Source organism: Athene noctua, chromosome 3, assembly GCF_965140245.1.
Source record: "Athene noctua chromosome 3, bAthNoc1.hap1.1, whole genome shotgun sequence".
Taxonomy (NCBI): Eukaryota; Metazoa; Chordata; class Aves; order Strigiformes; family Strigidae; genus Athene; species Athene noctua.
This window is the reverse complement of record NC_134039.1, coordinates 39,348,267-39,371,676: the sequence shown is the minus strand read 5'-3', so window position 1 is coordinate 39,371,676 and position 23,410 is coordinate 39,348,267. Positions and strand designations below refer to the sequence as shown.

Below are 23,410 nucleotides of genomic sequence, written 5' to 3'. Positions count from 1 at the left end.
TTCTTTCAGAAAGAATCTGGCTTTCACACCATAACAGCTATATTCTAGAATGCATTACTACTGATGTTTAGATTAAAAGTCCTCTAAAACTGCTATTTAAAACTAATAGTATTTATTCATATTAAGAATTATGCCTAAAATAATTTCAACTGTCAAATTTTCATAACAGATTAAACATAGTAAATCTATTGAAGACTACTGAACTTTTGAAATGTTATAGTGTACTTCCTGCATCTTATTTTCAGAATTTATAATATTATAATCTTTGGATTTTAATAATCCAAATTTGATAATTTATTTAGATTTTTCCTGTAAATTGAAGTACTTACTTCACCTCTTTCTCCTGTCTACATTATCCTTCTCCTTTTCTATTGACTTCCATGTCTTCTTGGCTCTGCTGTCAAAATAGCGAGACAGAATTGTGTATAATTTATTAGAGTAAAACAACATTGTCTTTTAGAAACATTTTCAGAAGTAAACTTTCAATACTTCTAGAAGCAATGGGAAAAAAAAATCATCCTAATATACATCACTCATGTTTCAAAATGTTCCATTAAAGTATTTTCCTCTAAAACCTTCCAAGCAGATGTTTGAGAACTGTGTGGTGCTTGCACAAAGAAACCAAAGATGGTAGCAAAACTGGTGAGGGATTCCAGAAGGTGGGTTTAGGTGCTTTGCATCTATGTGGTGGCTCAACAGGATTTTCATCTCTGACATATGGAAGTGCCCTGGGTAAACTCATCAGTACTGACAACTGGACCATCTGGAGGGCTTTGAAACAAAATCACAAAGTTGCACGTCTCTGAGCCACCCGCTTTGTACTAATCTCCTGGAGCAGGCTTGGATTCTCCAGAAATCCATGAGACCACTCAGAAAAAGTATTCCTGACCATCTTCTGTAAAAGACAGTAGCAGTAAAAGGATTCACCCAAGAAAAACAGTGCTCAGCAGGGTTCAAACTTATCTCTTTGCTCTTTCAGGGATGGACTTTCATAGCAAGCTTGCAAGAATTACAAGGATGCTCTGCTAGCCCACATTTTGAACTGTGCAACTGCAGACCAAAGTCCCTGTTCTGTCCATGGGGGGCACAGAGAGATGGGAGATAAGAAGGGAATGTCATACTGAAGAACAGACTGCAGACAAAAGGTTTGGCCATTCATCTGAGGGACACAAGATAGAGGTTCTAATCTCTCCCTTCAAGACAGCTGTAAAATGTATTAATGTTCCTGAGGGTATCTTGTGAATGTTTTGTAGCCTGAGTCCTTTTATGAATTTGGACCCCAGCTGATCGTTGTTCAGCTATTGCAGATGCTGCACAAGCAGTTCAGCAGAGAGACAAATAGGTCACTCTCATATAGTCTCTCTTGTGTGTTACCCAGTGCTACAAGCCAAACCCACTCCTTGTAGCTCCTTACTGTAAAGACAGGTATATCTTTTGCTTTCATATAAGTAATACTGTAAAAAATTAAAAATTACAGGTTAGTTATACAGGCAAAACTACATGCCTGCAAGCAAGTCAAATCATTAACTTGCTCTTTCAGACTACTCAGCATGGCTTAGAATCTTGTGGATTTTGGTTGGGGAAGCTTTAAGAGCACTTTTACATTTTCTAGGTGGAGAGAGATCTGTTACTTTTACTAAAAAGATGGAATTGTAAAACTTTCTATCAAACAGTTACCTGAATGGTTGTTTTAAACTTAGAGAATATTTTTGCATGTGCATTTCTTTTCCTCCAAGTTGGCGCATTATAATTTCCTGACATATATTTGTCTGTAGAAAAAAACATACACATTGTTTCTTCATTTCAGCTACCATTTCAGAAAAGACAGTGTTAGCCTGATATGTGAATTCAGTGTTATGTTAGATGAAGGATCAATGAATGCATCGGGTGAGTCACTCATCACCTCTGAAATACAAGCTAGTATTCAATACAGACTCCCTCTGCAGTACTTTGAAGATAATTTGTAATCTTGAAGTGTTTCCATGAGGCTCACAGGATCTTCTGAATGAGGTGATTCTGCCACCAACATACTTGACTTGAACAAGGAGAATGTTCCTGTGTTGAAAATCTGCTTTTAGATGAAACAAATCTATAAACCGATCCCATTTTATCCCTGCTTGTGAAAAAAGCACAAGACACAAGGCAATATTATGTTTTTGTGCTAGGCAGTTGATTTTGCAGTTGATTGCTGCCTAATGACTAACCATTTTCTATAAAACTGGGTTATTAATACTCTGGTTTCCTATTAATTCCAGTTTAATGCTATTAATTCAAATTAATCAATTTCACAATAATCCTATAATTTTCAGTTTATACACAACATGTAGATATTACCATAGTTTTCCATTTGGGTCCACAGTCTTCTATTTGTGTCAAGCTGATTCTTTTATTTGGAGCATTTCCAACCATGTGGCTCAGGTACTGCTGAAAAGAAAGGCAGCGAAAATGGTAATGGTTGCTCTTATGACAAAGATGCTGATCACCTTTGTTTTGAAATGCTCTATCCTTTTTTAACCTGGAAAATTGATAAGATGTATTCTTCACATGAAGAATGTTCTCTCTGTAATCTCTATACCAGTCTGTCCACATTTAATCAAAGCAAACATTAAAAGAAAAAAGAAAAAAACCCACAACTATTCATCCCAAAATGAAGCAGTGATGTTGGGATTCATTTCACCCACTGAAAGTAAGGGTTTCTCTGTCTGAAGAAGGTTCCTTTTACTGGGAACTAAGACAGGGAGACACCTCAAGATTGAGATTCAACCTGGCTGAAGAGAGATGACTGAAAATGGCAAGAGGAAATAATTTTCTTCACAATATGTTTAAAAATGTTTAAATAGATACAGGTATGAACAGAGATATAGAATTGTTTCTCTGAAGACAGGCATATTTGAGGCATTTTACAAATCCAGTGTATATCCACATATATTCAATTATTTTATCTACCACATGATGCTCAGCAATAAGAAGCCAGTGCTACAGTATATTACCTCCATTTTCAAAGGATCTATGATCTGTTCTGGGAATATTCTCTATTGGTACTCTTCTTCCTGAACTTCCTCTTCTCTTTTTGCATTATTAAATTTTGTAGGAGTTGTATTACCATCACCTGGAAAGGCAACAGCAAAAATGTTTTTGCTGCTTGTGTGTAAGCACAGGGAACAGTGCCATTATTTTCCTCCCACCTCTGTGAGCTAGTGATTAGTTTAGTACAATTTCCTTTAACCTCTCTTTTTATATGCTTCTTTCTCTTTGGTTAGTTTTGTATCCTGTCTAGTGTAACTCGAACACCTGATGTGTAACTGTCATGCTCTCTAAGAAAATACCAAAACACACAGGTTAAAGAAGACCATGGCTCCAAAGTAAAAAACCAGCTACAAACACTTGCTCATTCTTTATCTTCTCACTTTTCACGAATGATATTTAGGAATCAAACCTGATGGAATTTATGATATTTTGAAGATGCATGTCATCATAGTACCTAAAACCTTAGAGAACTCACTTGAAAAAATGCTTTGAGGGAACACCTCTATCCTTTTCTCTGAATGTATCTAAATAAAGATAAATATGACAAGCTATATTCATATAGTTATTACAGATTTCCTTGTCTATAATCTAAACATATATAAATATTGACCAGTAATAGCTTATCAAAACAATTTTGGTAACAAACATTTTAAATGTAGAAAAAATAAAATAGTTTTACCCAATTCACTTGAACAATTTAGTCTGGCAAAAGCAGTCAGTTAAAAAAGCATAACTTCATATATCTGTATGGTTCGAAATAGAGACAAAATTTCCATTCCCTTTTTTTATTAGCACATCATCCTACTCAAATCTGCATTACATTAAACAGTATTATCAAGATTTTATTCCTGAAATTTACAGTACTGTAAAAATAAACAATCTTTTCTTCTTTTTAATTTAAAGTAGCAGGTTATATTTCTGTCTGGCAACTTTTGATGACTGATCTAATGATAACTTTAGTGTCTTGTTATAGTAAGAACATAACACTTTCTCCTCAAATGGAATTATACTATTACTTATTCAGTAAAAAAACTAATACAGATTTTTTTTTTTCAGTCATTCCACTTGCTCAAGAATGAAGGAGAAATATAATATGGGAGGTAATTATTTACTAATTTGTATTTCTTTGTCCTGCATTGTTGGATAAAGACCAGCATTCAAAACAAAACAGAACTTTCTTGTTACTATCTTCTATAAGGCACTTGAAGGGGTTATTTATTTAATCTAGTTATAGAAAAGTTTGATGTGTCACTGCATTTCATTATCTAGGTACCCAAGTTAGCCAGCAGAGAGTTCACAGCACCTCTGGGCAAGTGTCTCATCTCACCTTTCTTTGGCACTTATGATACAATAAATAGCCCTGTAAGATGCCTGTCTCCCTCCATTTACAACAGGGAGCCTGGATGGGAAATTTAAACTACATTCCTAACCTTACAATGGTTAAAACTAGACTATACAAATCTTGACCTTGAAGGAAAATTAGATGCAAGACCTTGTGGTGGTGCAATTCTACCCCACCCCACTCTCTACTTGCTGTGCTGCTCACTGCTTGGTGTGATTCCAGTTCTCTTCTGAGTCATACCAACCTGGGGAGGTAAAGACTACTAATGGTCAGGAACCAGAGCATTAAGGTGCCCCTTTAATGCGTGTGGCTCCTGCTGGCCTTTGAAGTGGTTGTAATAGTCCATCACCTTCTGACAGCTTGGTACTTCTGTATCCAGATACAGTTGAAGTGAGAACACCAGAACACCCCATTGCACGAGCTAGGCCGGAGTGATAAGTATTTGACAAAATTCAATTATCTTGGACCCTATAAATTGCAACCCTAAGTGAAGTGGACTGCCACAGGCTGTGACCAGCACCTCCCCTGAGCTGGGATGACTCTCAGATATCAACTCTTCAAGGTTACTGTCTGCTGTCAGAGCTGATGGGATGCGGGAAAGCTGAGCACGCACACAACCAATGTGATCAAGCAATGCCCGTTTATTACAACTAAGAAAGCCCTTTCATAATGTTCTCCTGCACACGCGAGTAACATGCAGTACAAGTCCTCAAGACTGGACAGTTAACTTAGCCCGTGCTTTAAACCTTCTTATGATTGGATAAAAGGTGCCACATCAGCCTTGCCAGGCTTCCTGCCTTGTGGAACTTCCTCTTCCGTCCTGTCCTGGTTCAACTACGATAGGGTCAAGTTTCCCCAGCAGAGAGAGAGGGGGAAGGGATCTCCAGCCGGGTTATTCATACCATGCTGACGTCAGGTCCAGGGGCAGAGCCTTTTTACTTTCGCTTTTGCTTTTGGGGTTGTAGCACACACACGCGGCAGGCTTGTTCCCTGACCATTTTGCGGTATTTCTCTGTATATCTTTTGTCTTGGTCACTATTATTGCTGTTTATTGTTGTTATCATTGTCACTGTTGTTGTTCAGATTGTTCATCACACTGTTGTATTAAATTTCTTCTTATTTTAGCCCGGGGTCTGTGCTTAACTTCCAGCCCGACCGGCTGAGGGTTGGGGAGGGGCAACGGCAAAGTGCTCTCCGGTCCTGGCAGGAATTAAACCTGCACAGTCTTAATTGGCGCCCAACGTGGGGCTCGAGGGCTGAAATAAGAATAAAAAGGGACAGACCCTGGCCAGAGTTTGATAGAGCAATCTGTTGGGTGTAAACATTTTATTTGTATTTGTGTTTGTTTGATAAGAAAATGTTTGCAATGCTGACCCACTTGCTTGCGTGGTGGGGATGGATTAATCCTTATATCCAGTGTATAATCCCAGTGGTGGTGTTTGTTATCAGTGGAAAATGTATAAAGGGTCTTATGTTTTCATACGGGCTATTGAATGCTTATGCTGCCTTTGTATCGCTGTGGGGAGGGGGGTGGGCCGGTACCGGTTTGCTGCCTGGGCTTTTGTTAGGGGTCTCACCCCCTCTGTGGGTGAGCCAGGGGAAGAGATCCTCTTGGCTTTGGGGAGTTTCAGTTATCCTTGGAGCCTGCGGGCCAGTGTGTTTGTGGCACAATGCTTTCTGAATGTCTGCCTGATTTTGGTTTTGGCCATGCGGTATTTCTCTAACAGTAGCAGTGCCCGGAAACCTGCCCCCAGGTCAGATAATAGTGAGTGGCAAGGGGTGTGGGAAAAGATGGGCAAAGGCCTGAGTCGGTGGGCACCTCCAGTGTTTTGGAAGTTCACTCCTGAAGAAATGCAGAGCCCTGAGAAGCTGATGGAGTGCTTAGAAAGGGTGTGTTACCAAACTGGCAAAACCCAGGAGACACAAATCACTGTAATGTGTTGGGGACTTGCCCATGCCTACCGTGTCCTCTTTAATACCACCCACTGCCCAAAGGGGGAGAAAAGGCTACAGAACCTGAGAGTGAACTCACTGAAACTGCCTGTCCCCCGGGTCCAGATACTGAGCCAGTCTCAGTCGCCTCCACCAGCACAGCTGAGCCAGAGAGCCAGCCAGTGCCGGTATCAGTCGCCCCGATACAGAAAACCAAATATACCAGAAAGTCAGTTCGCAGAGTGAGGGATGTGGAAGAGCCAGGCCCATCACAGGAACATGAGGAAGGACCAGAGGTGATAGTCCAATCTCTATCCCCGACTGAGTTGTGAGATATGCGGAGAGATTTTGGCCACTTGGGAGGCGAGCAGATTTGCACCTGGCTGCTCCGATGCTGGGACAATGGAGCCAGTGCTTTTGAGATGGAGGGGAGAGAGGCCAAGCAGCTGGGATCTTTGGCCAAGGAGGCTGGCATTGATAGGGAAATAGGGAAACAGACTCAGAACCTCAGCCTTTGGAAGCGACTCCTGCTCAGTGTAAGGGAGAGGCACCCCTACAAGGATGATATCCTATGTCAGCTAGGCAAATGGACCAACACTGAGAAAGGCATCCAGAACCTCAGGGAACTGGCTGTGTTTGACATGATCTATGGTGATCTGAATGATGAGCAGTCACCCATGGACCCGGATCAGGCCCCTTGCACACACCTGATGTGGCGAAATTTCCTGAAGAGTGCACCAGAAGCACACTCGAAAGCACTGGCAATAGTGACCTTGTGGACAGACACCCAGACTCTAACAGTGGATGGAGTGGTTGGCAAGCTCCGGCAATAGGAGGGAAATCTCCCTTCATCTCAACATTCCCTGGTCTCAGCTGTGGAGGAACTGTCTCAGAGGATCCAAAAAGTGGAAGAGGACATGTCCTACGTTCCACCTGCACAGGCTAATGTCTCAGCCATTAGAAGTAAACGTTTCCCCACCCAAGAGAAAGGCAGCAGAAGGTACACACCACGAGGCACCCTGTGGTTTTTCCTCTGTGACCATGGAGAAAACATGAGGAGGTGGGATGGACAGCCCACTGCTGCCCTAGCTGCACGAGTAGAGCAGCTGAAAGGGAAGACCATCACAAGAGGGGAGTCCTCCAAGAAAAGCACAGCTCCAGTGTCCAGTCAGAAATCCCCCAGGCAGAATAGAATGGTGAACGTTATGTCTGACCCTCTTGAGGGGACCAGTAAATCATTCTTGCAAGTAGTGAGTGATGCTGAGCAGGATTAGAGGGGCCCTGCCTCCAGCCAGGTGGAGGAAAGGGATAATCGGATTTACTGGACAGTGTGGATCCGATGGCCTGGCACGTCAGACCCACAAGAGTACAAGGCTTTGGTGGACACTGGCACACAGTGCACCCTGATGCCATCGAGCTACAGTGGGGTTGAATCCATCTGCATCTCCGGAGTGACAGGGGGATCCCAACAGCTGACCCTACTGGAATCTGAAGTGAGCCTGACTGGGAAGGACTGGCATAAGCACCCCATTGTGACTGGCCCAGATGCCCCGTGCATCCTGGGCATAGACTATCTCAGGAGAGGGAACTTCAGAGACCCAAAAGGGTACCGGTGGGCTTTTGGTGTAGCTGCCCTGGAGGAGGTTGAAGTGTTGTCCACCTTACCCGGCCTCTCAGAGGATCCCTCAGTGGTGGGGCGGCTTAAGGTTGAGGAGCAGCCAGTGCCGATTGCTACCAGGACGGTGCACCGGCGGCAGTACCGCACCAACCGAGATTCCCTGGTCCCCATCCATCGGCTGATCCGTCAACTAGAAAGCCAGAAGGTGATCAGCAAAACTCACTCACCCTTCAACAGCCCTATATGGCCAGTGAGAAAGCCTAATGGCGAATGGAGGCTAACTGTGGACTACCGTGGCCTGAATGAAGTTACGCCAGCAATGAGTGCTGCAGTGCCGGACATGCCAGAGCTCCAGTGTGAACTGGAGTTGAAGGCAGCCAAGTGGTACGCCACGACTGACATTGCTAACGCGTTCTTCTCCATTCCGATAGCGCCAGAGTGCAGGCCACAGTTTGCGTTCACTTGGAGAGGCATCCAGTACACCTGGAATCGATTGCCCCAGGGGTGGAACTACAGCTCCACCATTTGCCATGGACTGGTCCATACTGCACTGGAGAAAGGTGGGGCTCCAGAACACCTGCAGTACATTGATGACATCACTGTATGGGGGGACACAGCTGAGGAGGTGTATGAGAAAGGGAAGAAAATCATTGAGATCCTCCTGAAGGTTGGCTTTGCCATTAAGCAAAAGAAAGTTAAGGGGCCTGGAACGGAAATTAAATTCCTAGGAATAAAATGGCAAGATGGGCGTTGCCACATCCCAATGGAGGTGATAAACAAGATAACAGCCATGGCCCCACCAACCTCTAAAAAGGAGACTCAGTCTTTCCTGGGCACTGTGGGGTTCTGGAGGATGCACATCCCGAACTACAGCCTGATTGTGAGCCCTCTCTACCACGCAACCCGTAAGAAGAACAATTTTGAATGGGGCCCTGAGCAACAACAATCCTTTGAATAAATTAAGCGGGGGATTGCCCAAGCAGTAGCCCTCGGGCCAGTCCAGGAAGGGCAGGAGGTTAAGAACATGCTCTACACCGCAGCCGGGGAGAATGGCCCTACCTGGAGCCTCTGGCAGAGAGCGCCTGGGGAGACCCGAGGCCGACCTCTAGGCTTTTGGAGCCGGGGATACAAAGGCTCTGAAGCTAATTACACACCAACTGAGAAGGAGATACTGGCAGCGTACGAAGGAGTTTGGGCTGCCTCAGAAGTGGTCGGCACTGAAACACAGCTCCTCCTGGCACCCCGACTGCCGGTGCTGGGGTGGATGTTCAAAGGAAAGGCCTCCTCCACGCATCATGCAACAGATGCCACGTGGAGTAAATGGGTTGCGTTGATAACACAACGGGTTCGAATAGGGAACCCCAGCCGCCCAGGGATACTAGAGGTGATTACGAACTGGCCAGAGAGCAAAGATTCCGGGATGTCACCAGAACAGGAGGTGACACGTGCTAAGGAGGCCCCACCATATAACGAGCTGCCGGATGAGGAGAAGCGATATGCCCTGTTCACTGATGGGTCTTGTCCCATTGTGGGAAAACATGGACGATGGAAGGCTGCTGTGTGGAGTCCCACACGACGGGTCACTGAAGCTGCTGAGGGACAGGGTGAATCGAGCCAGTTCGCAGAGGTGAAAGCCATGCAGCTTGCTTTGGATATTACTGAGCGGGAAAAGTGGCCGAGGCTCTACCTCTACACCGACTTGTGGGCAGTGGTGAATACCCTGTGGAAATGGCTGCAGCAATGGAAGCAGAGCAACTGGCAATGTAAGGGTAAAGCCATCTGGGCTGCTGAAGTATGGCAGGACATTGCAGCCCGTGTGGAAAATCTCGTTGTGACGGTGCACCATGTGGAAGCCCATGTACACAAGAGTTGGGCCACTGATGAACATCGACACAACCAGCATGCAGACCAAGCTGCTAAGATTAGAGTGGCTCAGGTGGACTTGGACTGGCAGCGCAAAGGTGAACTGTTCATAGCCCGGTGGGCCCATGAGACCTCGGGCTACCAAGGTAGAGATACAACATACAGGTGGGCTTGAGATCGAGGGGTGGACCTTACTATTGACACCATTGCAGAGATCATCCACGGATGTGAGACGTGTGCTACAATCAAACATGCCAAGCGGGTGAAGCCCCAGCGAAATGGAGAGCGATGGCTGAAATATAGATATGGAGAGGCCTGGCAGATCGACTACATCACACTGCCACAGACCCGCCACAGGAAGCGCCACGTGCTCACAATGGTGGAAGGAACCACTGGATGGATGGAAGCTTACCCAGCGCCCCACGCCACCGCCTGGAACATCATCCTGGGCCTTGAAACCCAAGTCCTGTGGCGACACGGCACCCCAGAGAGAATTGAGTCAGACAATGTGACCCACTTCCAAAACAACCTCATAAATGCCTGGGCAGAAGAACACGGCATCGAGTGGGTCTACCATATCCCCTACCACGCACCAGCCTCTGGGAAGATCGAGCGCTACAATGGACTGTTAAAAACCACATTGAAAGCACTGGGAGGTGGGACCTTCAAAGACTGGGACGTGCATCTAGCAAAGGCCACCTGGCTAGTCAACACAAGAGGATCTGCCAGTTGAGCTGGCCTGGCTCAGTTGAAACCTCCACGTGCTGTAGATGGGGATAAAGTCCCTGTGGTGCGCATGAGGAATATATTGGGAAAAATGGTCTGGTTTAGTCCTGCACCTGGCAAAGGTAAAGGCAAACCCATCCACGGGATTGCTTTTGCCCAAGGACCTGGGTGTACCTGGTGGGTGATGCAGGACAATGGAGAGGTCTGATGCGTACCACAGGGGGACTTGATTCTGGGTGAGAACATGCCATGAACTATGCTGTGCCTGTGTAAATTATTACTTTGTTATTGTTAACTGCTAAATGGCAGCTGGACATGACGCAGATGGTATAGAATAAAGGGGTGGATTATGTCCTGGTTCAGCTAGGATAGGGTCAAGTTTCCCCAGCAGAGAGAGAGGGGGAAGGGATCTCCAGCCGGGTTATTCATACCATGCTGACGTCAGGTCCAGGGGCAGAGCCTTTTTACTTTCGCTTTTGCTTTTGGGGTTGTAGCACACACACGTGGCAGGCTTGTTCCCTGACCATTTTGCGGTATTTCTCTGTATATCTTTTGTCTTGTTCACTATTATTGCTGTTTATTGTTGTTATCATTGCCACTGTTGTTGTTCAGATTGTTCATCATACTGTTGTATTAAATTTCTTCTTATTTCAGTCCGGGGTCTGTGCTTAACTTCCAGCCCGACCAGCTGAGGGTGGGGGAGGGGCAACAGCAACGTGCTCTCCGGTCCCGGCAGGGCTCAACCCAGCACACGTCCCAACCCCTTCCGGGGGTTGTTTGTCTCCTCGAGTTTCTCCCCCCTCAGTCAGGGTCACATCCTTATCGCATTCTTGCTCGGCTGAGGCTCTTATCAGTCTTGTTCTCTGGCAGGATTGCTCACATGTCCATTCTCTCGCAGAAAGCCCTCGAGAATCCCAACAATGGGAGGCCAGGGTGAAGTCGACCCGCTTGAGTCTCAATTATCGCCTGTTAAGAAATACAAATGCATTGTGAGCATTTATTCCAAATTTGAGAAAAGGGAAATTTTAACATTGAGCTAGCTTCTCTTTCACCCATTCTCTCTCTCTCTACTTGATAATGTGTTTGGGCATACACAGTTATTTTTACTAGTGTGGGTACATACTTATTTTACTGGATCCAAATATTTTTGCCAAATTTATTTGGTTTGTGTTTGTGAATATGCATGCATGTACATATTGATTTAAGTATGAGCTAAGTATGGATTAAGTATGAGTTAAGTAAGTTAGAGCAAATCTTGTCATCTTTGAATCTGTAGTTAAGTTGCTAGTTTAATTATAACATATTTTACTGAATTATTTTGTAAATCTTTAAATGGGTTAATGATTAAGTGCTGCTAGTTATTAATAAATCTTGATTTGCTGCTAAAACCATTACCATGTTAATACTTTCATCCGCAACGGACCTATGTTGTGTATAGGGTTAGTACCCCATTTCTACATTTGCATCTACAACCAGTACAAGTAGTCACCACATATGTGACTATATATAAAGATAGAGAGAGATGGGGGAAGAATAATGAAGTATTTTTATGATCTTTGTAATATGCCGTCTTTTTTTCAACACTCAATTAAAAAAGCAGGGAGGAGGGGAAAACTATGTAATAGTTTCTCCCTGTAACAGTAAATTTAAGTGGTAAACATTGTCCAAGAAGACAAAAAGTACTTGCCTTTCTGCAGGTCTTGCTTGGTAGCTTCCAAGGGTAATAGTTCATTTTCCCGAGGTGAAGACACAGTTTCTGTTGACTGGTGTTTGTGAGAGTACTGAATCTTGTAATACTCTCCTAAACACACCTCAAGAGGGAAAAACAAAACAAAACAAAAAAAACAACCAAACAAACAAAAAAAAAACCCAACAACAAAGTTTACTATATCGGCAGCATAGCTGTTTAGGAAAGAATGACTAAGTTTGTATTTACCAGATTTATAGCATATTTCCTATATTGCTCTTTCCTCCTCAATATCTGCAGCAGTCTTAGGCACCCAATTAGTAACATCTGTAGGAAATATTTTTAAAAGACTACATGATAGCTATACAAAGACCATCAACAATTCTTAATAATCAAACTCCATAAAGGAATTTAATTTGAGTCACAGTCCTTTCTTTAATGACTGCAACCTTTGCTTCTGGACTGAAAATTTATTCCTTACTATTAGATATTTCCAAGCACAATGGACTTGCAGTTACAACACACATTAAGAAGCTAACAGTTGTTGACTTAAACATTGATTCCAAAACATCTTGAGTACTCATGTCCAGAATGACCTTTTACCCCCAAAAGGAAATCTCCTGATGAAATATGTCACCAGGGAGTGCTTGTCACAAAAACTCTGCCCAAAGTTACTATTCAGGTTGGCTGGCAGGGCTGCCTGTTTGGGAGAGGGCAAGCCAACATTGGCCTGTCCGCTCTGCACAGCCCCTGAGAAGCAGCTAGGCTTTGATGAAAAACAGGCCTTGGGAGTAAGATAAGAAACTGCTGAGTTGTGCCAAGGTGGCAGGGAAAAACAACAAGCAGCCGCAACACTGAACTGTGGAAAAGTACTGAACTGTGAGAAGTTCCCGCCGCGTGAACAGCACGTGAACAAGAAGTTGATAGGTCTGCACAGCGTGTGTTAGAGTGATCTTATGCTGATAGGAGAAAAGGTTGATAACTGTCTAATTGCTGATTTACTAATGATGAAGTAAGAGCTTTAACGAGAACATAAGTATGTACTATTGTAAGAATAAACGGCCCCTGCCCTGCAGACAAAACTAAGAGAACACTGACTCGTTATTTCAGCCCCTATACGCTCATACAAACTGCACTCAAGTCCTTGTCTTGGTCCTACGTCATTAGTTAGACTCAACATGCCCAGATACAACAGGCTACCTTTTCCTGGAGGAATTTCAGGAACACAAGACATTTGCTTCTGATTAGAGGTCTTTCTGTACTTCTCTTATGACACCTGTCTACAGCTCTGGAGATAAGGCCCATGAACAACTATGTTTTAGTCCATTTGTTCATGCATCTATGGCAAGTCATGCTGACTTGCTCTTACTCCTGCTTCCACCCGATTTCTGGCATCTATCTTGGTTCCCTGCCCTGGACTCTTCCCTATTCCAGGTTCCAGCTCTCTACCAAAACTCCTGGTAGGCAAGAGCTCCTCTTAGAAAAGACAGAGGGAAAAAACCACCAACTTGTAATGGTGTTTTTTTCCATAAATACCCTGATTCTCAGATATTGTACTACCTTGCAAACTATGACTTCAGTAGCCCACATCCAATGTTGAAGCCTGAATAATGTATTCAGAACGATGAACTGGAAATACATCGCCACACACAGCACTGTAATCTGACATTATCTGTACAAGGGATGTCTCATCCATATAACATGTTATGGTCTATCAACAGATACTGCTACTAGCGGCCCCGCCAACCTCTTCCTGCCACCACACGCACTACTTTTCATTTATCTTAAATGATAACCTGCCTAGTGGCCATTTTCACTACTAGAGAGATTTAATCTAGCAAATACCCAAGTAAAGCAACATTTTTATTCCATGGATCTGTAGCAGGTGCATCTGCCCAATGAAAACAGGGCTTCTTGGTTGCTGAAGTGTAGCAGCTCCTGACTGCCTTTGCTCTCAGGGCCTCACAGTAGTTGGGGCCTTTGGTCAGTGGGAGCTGCTATTGACCACAGATCAGATTCGGCCTGGGTATAAATGGAGTCTCCCCTGGAGAGCCATTTTGAGCTCGTCCCCTGGAGCAGCACGTTGAGGTTGAGGACTCTCCCCATGAGTTGGGACACTACCCAAGGAAACTCCTTGAGGTGACCTGGATCAGGATGCTGCCCTGAGAAGGTCCTTGAGGTTGAGAGCCCTCACTTGTTGGGTGAGTGGTAGAGTGTTTTGGGTTGTCATTAAACCCTGGGAAGTGTTGCTTTGTCCTGCGCTTTGGGTTGCCGTTAAACTCTAAGGAGTTGTTCTTTGTTATGCGTTTTGGGTTGTCATTATTCTGTTCTTCTCTCATGGACATTTGAACCTGCCATTTGCAGAGGGGTAGTTAATTTTGTTGACAATAAATGTTTAAGTTTTGGTGGTTGGTTGTTTATTTGAGAGCCTCTTTAACAAATTGGCGTAGTCAGCAGGATGTCGATAGAAGAGTTATTACAAAAGTATAGTTGTGTCCCTTCTCCCCTAGATGTACGGTGGGTGAAGTGGTTTGATCTGGTGGAAGTTGTGAGAAAGTTGTAACAGAGCTGGAGAAGTTGTTGGAATGGCAGAAGTGAAGGAAAAATGTGCGCCATTTTAGGTGTCTGCTTGATTCAGGCACAGGATTATTTTGTAGCAGTGGAGAAAAATAATTGAGAGTGATTGGAAATTGATTGTTTGAAGACAGAATTGCTATAAGAGAGCAGGTGGTTATTAGAAAAAAAGTTACCATTATGTTGGCACAAGCAGAAAAACCTCTTAGTGTTCAGATTCAAAGTTAATCATGACTGTAGATATTGAGGAGTGGGATGGAGATACTTGGGGATACTCTGATGAAAGTAGCTTGGAGGAAACAGAGAAACTGGAGGAAATAAATGTGTCACGTCTCATTAAAACAGAAATGCATATGGGTCCACATGGTGGGAACCCCTGAATCACCATCCGTACAACCCTCTGGACAGGACCTGAGCTTGCTGAACTTCAGGTTAAGTTTTCACATAAGCCGGGTGAAACTGAAACCAAGTATTTGTGGCCGGGGGGGGGGGGGGGGGGGGGGGGGGCGGGGAAGGATTGAATTCAGTTGAGTGATGACGAGGTGGCAGGTTTCTGGGGTCCCCTAGTGTTTTTGAGTGACGGACCAGTGGATAAACAGTCGATAACATCTCAAGTGACTTACTGGGCTGAGGGTGTGGACCCTAAGGAGAGGGGTGAACGTGTTACCATTAAGGTGAAGGGATTGTTGGAACTGGCGGAGGGAGCACTGAAGGCAGCTGGCATTCAGGCGATGGGCGAGAGGGGGTGGTACAGAATACCGCTCGCCGGGCCGGTGGATCACAGCCACCTTAGAGCTCTTATTAGAGGGCTCCCGGATGCCTTAAAAATACATGTCCAGTCCCTCAGCGGAAAGGTGCGAAGAGCTATTGAACGCAACCAGCAAAACCACCCTGCCACTCGCGTGCACGTGTTAACATGGGCAGAAGTGTTACAGAATCTGGTTGCTTATGGGTGAGAAATGGGCTGGACTGACCCCAGTGGGGGCAGGGATGAAAGATGGAAGGTTCCATGGTCTACTGGTAGTATCTTGAAGTTGGCATAAGTGCTGGAGGGGACAACTCAGAACAAAGGAAAACTCTTGGTGCTTGATGTTTTGGCAGGTAAACAGTGGTGTTTCCCAAATGGCAGAGCGTGGAGTTTTGGAGGTAGGGGGACAGACCACAATCTAAGGCGACCAGTGTCTCAATATCCATTACCTACTCCTGCCAAAGGGGGTATTTTTGAGGTGATTAATGATACTGAGAAAAGATTATAATTCCTACACATTCCCTTTATAGTTCTCTGGTGTGGCCAGTCTGCAAACCAAACAAAAGGTGGCAATTAACAGCTGATTATAGGCGGCTGAATGCCCATCCAGGCCCTTTGTCAGCTGCAGTGCCCGTGGGGCTGGGCTGGGTGCAGCCCTGGGGGAGTCGCCCCCGGGCTCTGGAACCGGCTCTTTGTGGTTCCTTTGCCCCAAGCAAACAGAGATGGCTTTGCTCTCACCTGGGAAGGCTCCAATTTACATTTGCAGGTCTTCCCCGGGATATCCGCACTCTAAGGCAATTGGTTGCTATGCACCGTCTCAAAAGCTCGCTAAAGCCACACCCTGAGAAGGAGTTATGAAGCAATTAGACAATCATTACCACACAGAGCAGGTAAGGGAACACCCAAATCAACTCAATCAGATAACAGGAGCCACTTTACTATCAGGGTGGTCTAGGAGTGGGCACACAAGGAAGGTTTTCACACCCCATACTATCCTTGGGCTAATGGGCACAGTCAATATGCTTGGGAGGCCTTAGATAAAGGTGGAAAAAACTCACTGTATTAGTGTCTGATGGATAATTATTAATTTTTAACTTGATGCCCAGGTTCTGATCCAAGGCTTAGTTCTGGTTTTTTTTGTTAGAATGTTGGAGAAACAGATGACTTTGGCATCCTGGTTGGCAATGCTGATCCATACAGACAGTAATACCTGGATGACAACATGGTGGCAAATGAATCTTGTGAAATTGGCAGCACTCAGAAGAATGTGATTGAACTTGGTGCTATTGTGTTACTGCCACTTTAGGTCAACAAATGAAGAAACCTGCAAGAGACTTGAGGCAATTGTTACTATATTAAGCATTAATTGGTTAATTGGATATGTTTGAATCTTTCTTGTTAGAATGGTTAATCAGCTTCCTTCAATTTTGACTGTGATAGATTGTATGGGGGGTGTGTTAAGATTTGATTGTATAATCATCTAGGAATGACAATCAACAATGAGTATGAAGACTCACTGGTACTGTACTCTCTTTTAACCTTGAAGGCAAGAGGTGACTGCACCACCACTTCAAGAAAAACAGCTGAATCATGACTGTAGCCACGGGGTGGTTTCTGTGGCAGGTGCACCCACCCAATGAGAACAGGGCTTCTTGGTTGCTGAAGTGTAGCAGCTCCTGACTGCCTTTGCTCTTGGGACTTCACAGTAGTTGGGGCTTTTGTCTGATAGGAGCCACTATTGACCACAGATCAAATTCAGCCTGGGTATAAATGGAATCCCCTGGAGCAGCACACTTGAAGTGAGGAGCTAGGAAATGCAAAATAGGATATAGAAATAAGGCACTCAAGAAATGAAGGTATAACTTAGTTTAGAGATAAAGATGGAAGACTTAAAGATCAGGCTAGGGACTAGAGGCCCATTAGTTAAAAGATAACTAAGATTAAAATAGGATAATAGATCATAGTTGATGGGCCAGAGAGCAGAACAATATGGAAACCTTGATTAATAGAAGCTGTGAGGGAACGTTTCTGATGGAATAGGAAGACAGCCCTGAGAACTGGTCAAAACCAACCCTATGGTCCGGCCTGAGTCCAGGAAGCTACAGAGACTGCACAAGAAACCGAGGTAAAAAGTTCAACAGTGAGGAAGGGGAGCTACTTCATCTCTGCCACTCTAGCCCACGACCACTGGGACACACTGCGCAGATGCAACTAGGAGGAGACCGGGGTGGAACATATGAAGATGACATTCAGGCTCATTATATATTATGTACAAAGCGGGGATAGGTCATGCATATGTATAGGCATATTATGAATACGTAATGCTTTGTAGCATAAAGCTAAGACAAGGTGCCACGAGAAGTGCGCACGTTTGTGGTGGAGCGATCCCCCATGAGCCTCAGTGCTGAATAAACATGCCTACTTTATAACCTTAGAGGTTGTGGAGTCATGTTTCTGCAAGTCACACTGGGGTTGAGGACTCTCCCCTTGAGTCAGGACACTGCCCTGAGCAGGTCCTTGAGGTAAGAGCCCTCACTTATTAGGTGAGTGATAGAGTGTTTTGGGTTGTCATAACAGGATCTTAGCAGACTAAAGTACAAAGATTTGTAACATGACAGCTAAAAAATTTCAAGTGGCAACCCAGTTCAAATGCCAGTACAATTCCTTGCTTCTTTGCCTTGAACTTGTTGCAATAGCAGATTATACCTGATTGATTTGCCATGGTGCATTTCTTGACCTTAATATATATTATGGAAGCACTGGAAGTCCATTTTTGCATGTTTACTTGCTCTAATTAACAAATTGTTGAGGAAATATTTTAACTCACTCTTACTAGGTGGCAAAAAAAGTCCATTTAAATTACAAGGTTTGCTATGATGGCAGGCACAACTGATCCTCAGACAGCCTATGGGTTGTTTTTCCCAGAAACAGGAGATGTTGTGGTACTTTCACTGCAGGACAAAAGTTTTCAGGTGTTGTAACAAAAAAATGGACTAAATGCATTAGTAAATGGTGTACTGTTGTGAACATATGTCTAAGATTTTTGCGGGACCATTGTTCGATATTTTAGTATGTTTAGTGATCTTTAAAGTTATCTTAAACTTCAGGTGTCTCTGAAGCTATCTTGAGTTAGGTTATTGGAGCTTTCATGATATACAACTGTTCCCAGATAAAAGTGAAGCATTCTACTTGTTGTACTACAGACTTTTCATGAGATGGTGGGGAAAAAAAAAAAGACAATTAGTGGCTTAATTGACATGTGGCTGAGTTTCCTTTCCCGCATAATGCAGTATTGGGTCAATCTCATATGAAATCTGCTGGACAAGTGCAAATCTTAGAGTAGTGTTCTCTTATTCTTAAGGGACATAGGCCTATAGGAAAATAAGGAGTAAGAAGCAAATCCCATACAGATTTCCAACCAAAACTGAAACACTAAAAATGTGGGAGCTTGTAATCCTTGTCCAGACTTGTCAGACTTGGATTTCAAAACAAAAAAGTATTTTATTCCAGTTCCCATTGGATACATCAACTTGCAGAGAAAATAATTTTTGTTTCCAGACTCAACAGTGTGTTTGAAGGGACTGGCTCCTTTCTACCTTGATTTCCCTGTCTCTAAATCTGCAGAACAGATGTGAATATCTCCCCTATCTCCATACTGATGTTACTGATTCTGCCATTAATTAGAATTAATTGTATTTGATGCTAATATGAATATAGTTAGGAAAGATATTTTAGTAGAAATTATGTGTTCACATTTATTGCACTTTGCACCAGCAACCAGATGCTACTATGAACTCCTCTATACAGCTCTGTACCAAGGCCGAATACTTGGTCAAAATCATCTAGTAGGAACCTTTAGAAACTTAGACAATAGGTCTAAGATTTAAGATAATTTGATTGAAGTAGGTATAGTGTTTACTTACAGGAGTATTGTATAATCTAGAAGAATGCATAGAGACATCAGGATCCAGAATTAATGGGAATTGAGGAAAGCCAACTGTACAGCTTGTAGGTACCTGCCAAGAAACAGTGAACTTAAGCAAAAGGTAATTCCAGCAGGGGGAGATCGCGACCACTGACTCATGGATGACCATATTATACCTCAGATGCATTTTTAGAAGTTTCTAACCCTTACTGCACAGAATCAGAAATAGGAGGAGAATATGTTAATGATTTCTAGGAAATAGTATATGTATGATTATTTAATGAATATGCACCAGTACGTCCTATATAATATGTATGATTTTGATGCTCGGTGTGCACCGTTGTTATTTAATGAATATGCATCAGTATGTCCTATATAAGATGCATGATTTTGATGCTTGGTGTGTGCTGTTGGTGAGACAACTCCCCTGCACACCCGGCCATTAATAAAGAAGTGTCTGTGTAGGGAAATTTATGAAGGAAAATGGTCATACGGTATTGCTAGAGAAGTTGGACAATCCTGACTGGCTTGCTGAACTGCAGCTGTCCTTGAAGTCACCTTTGAAGCCATATAAGGCAAAACCCTTAGTAAACAACAGTGTTAGCAACATGTAGAATGGGGTGCTGCAGCACAAGGGGGGAGTGCCCTCAGACAAAGTTGCCTCGTGGATCGCTTATGCTGTACCAATGAGGAGTCAGTTGTGGCGCGTGAACTGAACTCAGGGACCAATAACGAGTTGTTATTGTGCGCGTGATTGTCGCATGTACTACATTTATGTTATATATACTGGCCAGTTGCCTAATAAAGTTGGAACAAGTTTGTAAATCATATTGGTGTGTACACTTGTTACCCGGGCTCTACCCCTAGCGTGACATGTCTGCTTATCTGCATCACATTGGTGTCAATAAGTTCTTTATTCCGAATTTTCGGCAGCACTGAACACACAGTGTCAGAGCCAAGAGGTTTTTCACAGTGACAGAATCTGCACCTGGAACCTTCATGAGGAGAATAACTTTGTGGACAAGTCACACTAGATTCCCATACCCTAGTGACTGCCTTAAATGTGAATCTTCTCTTTTAAAACTTCTTGATTTTAATTAATGGGGGAGGTGACATGCTGGGGTTGATACAGAGAAATGATTACTTGTTTTGAGACATTTACTTATAGCAAACTGCTTTGCAACTTATTTACTTATAGCAACTTATAGTATTACTTATAGCATTTTTGAATATTGCTAATTTTGATTAATAATCCCACTTGCCCAGACCGTTCCGTGGAATTTTACCAAGGACTGTTGTGTTCATCAGAACAAAGAAGTTTACTGTGAAAATCTACCAAGAACTGCAGTGTTCAGCAAAATATTATGGTTTTGTCCTTGGGAAACAGATGTGCTCTAACTAATTTAGTCTTGGTAATGAATAACATAGCCATATATGGACAGTAGAAGAGGATACACTGGTACTTTTAGATAAGATAGAATGAGTAAACCAGCTTGTTATTCAAGAAATTGTCTAAGAGAATCGGCGCATGCTCCGGAGAAAAGTACAAGGTGAGAAAGACTACGAGCCTTCATCCCAAAGACCCCTGGAGACGCCCACCAGGAGGCAATGCGCAGGTGCAGAGAACATAAACTGCTGACACCAGCCTTTCGAACTAACCCAGCCTTACTCCTGTGTATGAATGTTTGTGTTATGTAACCCAATGAATATGTACATCCACACTATAAGTTTCTGGAAAAATGTGCTGTGGGTGTGCAAGCTTTGTGGAGAAATCCCCTTGCACCCTGGCTGGAGTAAATACCTGCTGTATAACTCTATTTGAGTTGTAGAGTCTCTTTTCTGCAAATCAGGGTCTGGAGCAGAAGCCCATCTCCCAGGCATTAATGCCTAAATGCCTGGTGCTGAGTGGATGCAATAACAAAGACCCCTACACCCACCACTGGATTTTTACCAGGTGGAATATAAGTATTTCTTGAAGGACAGACCCATTTTGAAGGACTTTGTTCTGAATAACTGACTTTACAGAAACTCAGGTAGTTGCTGTAAGCAGAAATTATAAACATGGCTTATTTATTCAAATCAATAAAATGTTCATTCATTAAGAAAGTGATGGGTGACCTTTATGTATGATTTTTAACTTATGTGTTCCTTGAGTATCAGAGCCCAGTTCATATACGTTGTCAATAGTTTATATCATATTAGTTCTTAGCACTTCCAAAACTCAGCAATTTGATCTACAGATGCTGCCATGACCTGGACAGAGAGACTTAACTTCTAACTTTACATAGTAAGCCTCCCTTTCAACACAGATATATCAAAAAATCTTGAAAGCACTCTAAAATCTACAGCATTTACCTGTGTGTAGGGGGAATGAAAATGGAAACAGATCACTCCCAACTGCATCCATTTTCACCTCTTGTGCTTCTCCTCCACTCTCTTAATACCAGCAGAACATAGATGAAAATGTTAAAGCTATCAACATTCAGGGAAATTGCAATCTTATCCTGAAACCAGTAGCTTTCAAAAACTGGACCTTCAGAACCTTAGCTCTGCTTCTTTTTTGAAACAACACTCCAACTGACAGCAAAATATGTTTAAATGAAGGAGCTGGTACCTTCTGCAGGCTTGTTGAACTGACAAAGGCAGTTGCTAGCCGGCATAGAATGTTACCTTCTGCAGTTGCCAACTGCTCCTTCAGCTCATGACATAGCAGGATGGTGCTATGTGACCTGTCCAGCTTGAACACTTTCCTTCTTCTCCATTGCTCCTGACTAAAGAATGGAAAATTGGACCGTTGCAGAGAGTCTCCCATTCTGGTGTTTCTTTAACGTCAAATGGAATAAACTCATGTGGCAGGGCTTCATTAGTACCCACCATCTTGCCGTAGGAATTGTGGTCTTGGAAACAAATCTTTGATACCACAAGGACAAACCTTGCTCTGACTATTTTTTAACTAAAATCCTTGCACCCAATGTTTCTCTCACTGTACCTAACTCTTTGGATGGAGAAACTTGCTGCTTCCTGTTAGTACACTGTTAGCTGCCAACTGCTTATGCTGTTGGGTGCATAGCTTTTTCTTGCTTCCATGATGTCCACTGCCCCAGCTAAAGCAGAAAGAACAGCAAACACCTATGGCCCTAAATAACACCTCTGATCCTATTCAGGTCCTAGGCTGCCCCGGGACAAAAAATTAGCTAGGGGGAAAAGAGATTTTTAGTCCTGAAAAACAAGTAAGGCATACTGTTCTCCCTGGGACATGGGGTCACATTTACAACACTGAGTGACTAGGAGATTAACACTTCAGAACACTGTCAGAACAAAACCTGGGAATTTAGGAGTGAAGTATAAAAGGAGGCACAGAAAGGAAAACGATCTACAACCTCAAGAGAGGTTAAAGTAATAAGCCAGAGAGAAGGGAGTGTTGATACCAGGAAGAATTCAAGAAAGAGAACTAGTGTTTCATAGCATAGAAGGAAAATGCAGGAGAGAAGGTGACGGCCATGAATAATGAACTGTCAGTGGGCAGGAACAGTCATAGGAAGAAAGTGTTAACCCTGTCAAGAGCTTTCCAAACAGGGGCTCTTTGTAGCTGTAGCTGTGCCTAAATGAGGCACAGAAGAAGGTATAGTCAGGAAGAATTCATTCTGTATTGTGCTCATGTGACAAGGTTTTGGTAACATGGGGGCTACAAGGGCGGCTATGAGAAGCTGCTAGAAGCTTCACCCATGTCTGACAGCTGATGCCAGGCAAGACAGACCCCCTGCTATCCAAGGCTAAGCCCACCAGTAACAGTGGTAGCACCTCAGTGACAACATATTTACGAAGGGGGAAAAACTGCTGGGCAACAGCAGCTGGAGAGAGGAGTGAGAATATGTGAAAGAAACAACTCTGCAAACACCAAGGATGGCGAATAAGGAAGGGGAGGAGGTGATCCAGGCACTGGAGCAGAGGTTCCCTGCAGCCTGTGG

General features: G+C 43.6%; 1 protein-coding gene across 1 annotated transcript; it reads right to left on the bottom strand.

Moving 5' to 3' along the window:
* Positions 1-784: 784 nt before the first annotated feature.
* C3H12orf50 (chromosome 3 C12orf50 homolog) lies at positions 785-22,254 on the bottom strand. Its single transcript, XM_074901179.1, is given in 9 exon segments — positions 785-895; positions 1,678-1,796; positions 2,991-3,056; positions 3,059-3,109; positions 12,196-12,309; positions 12,445-12,522; positions 18,345-18,510; positions 20,304-20,437; positions 22,113-22,254. Coding segments are annotated over 9 exon segments (981 nt in total).
* Positions 22,255-23,410: the final 1,156 nt, after the last annotated feature.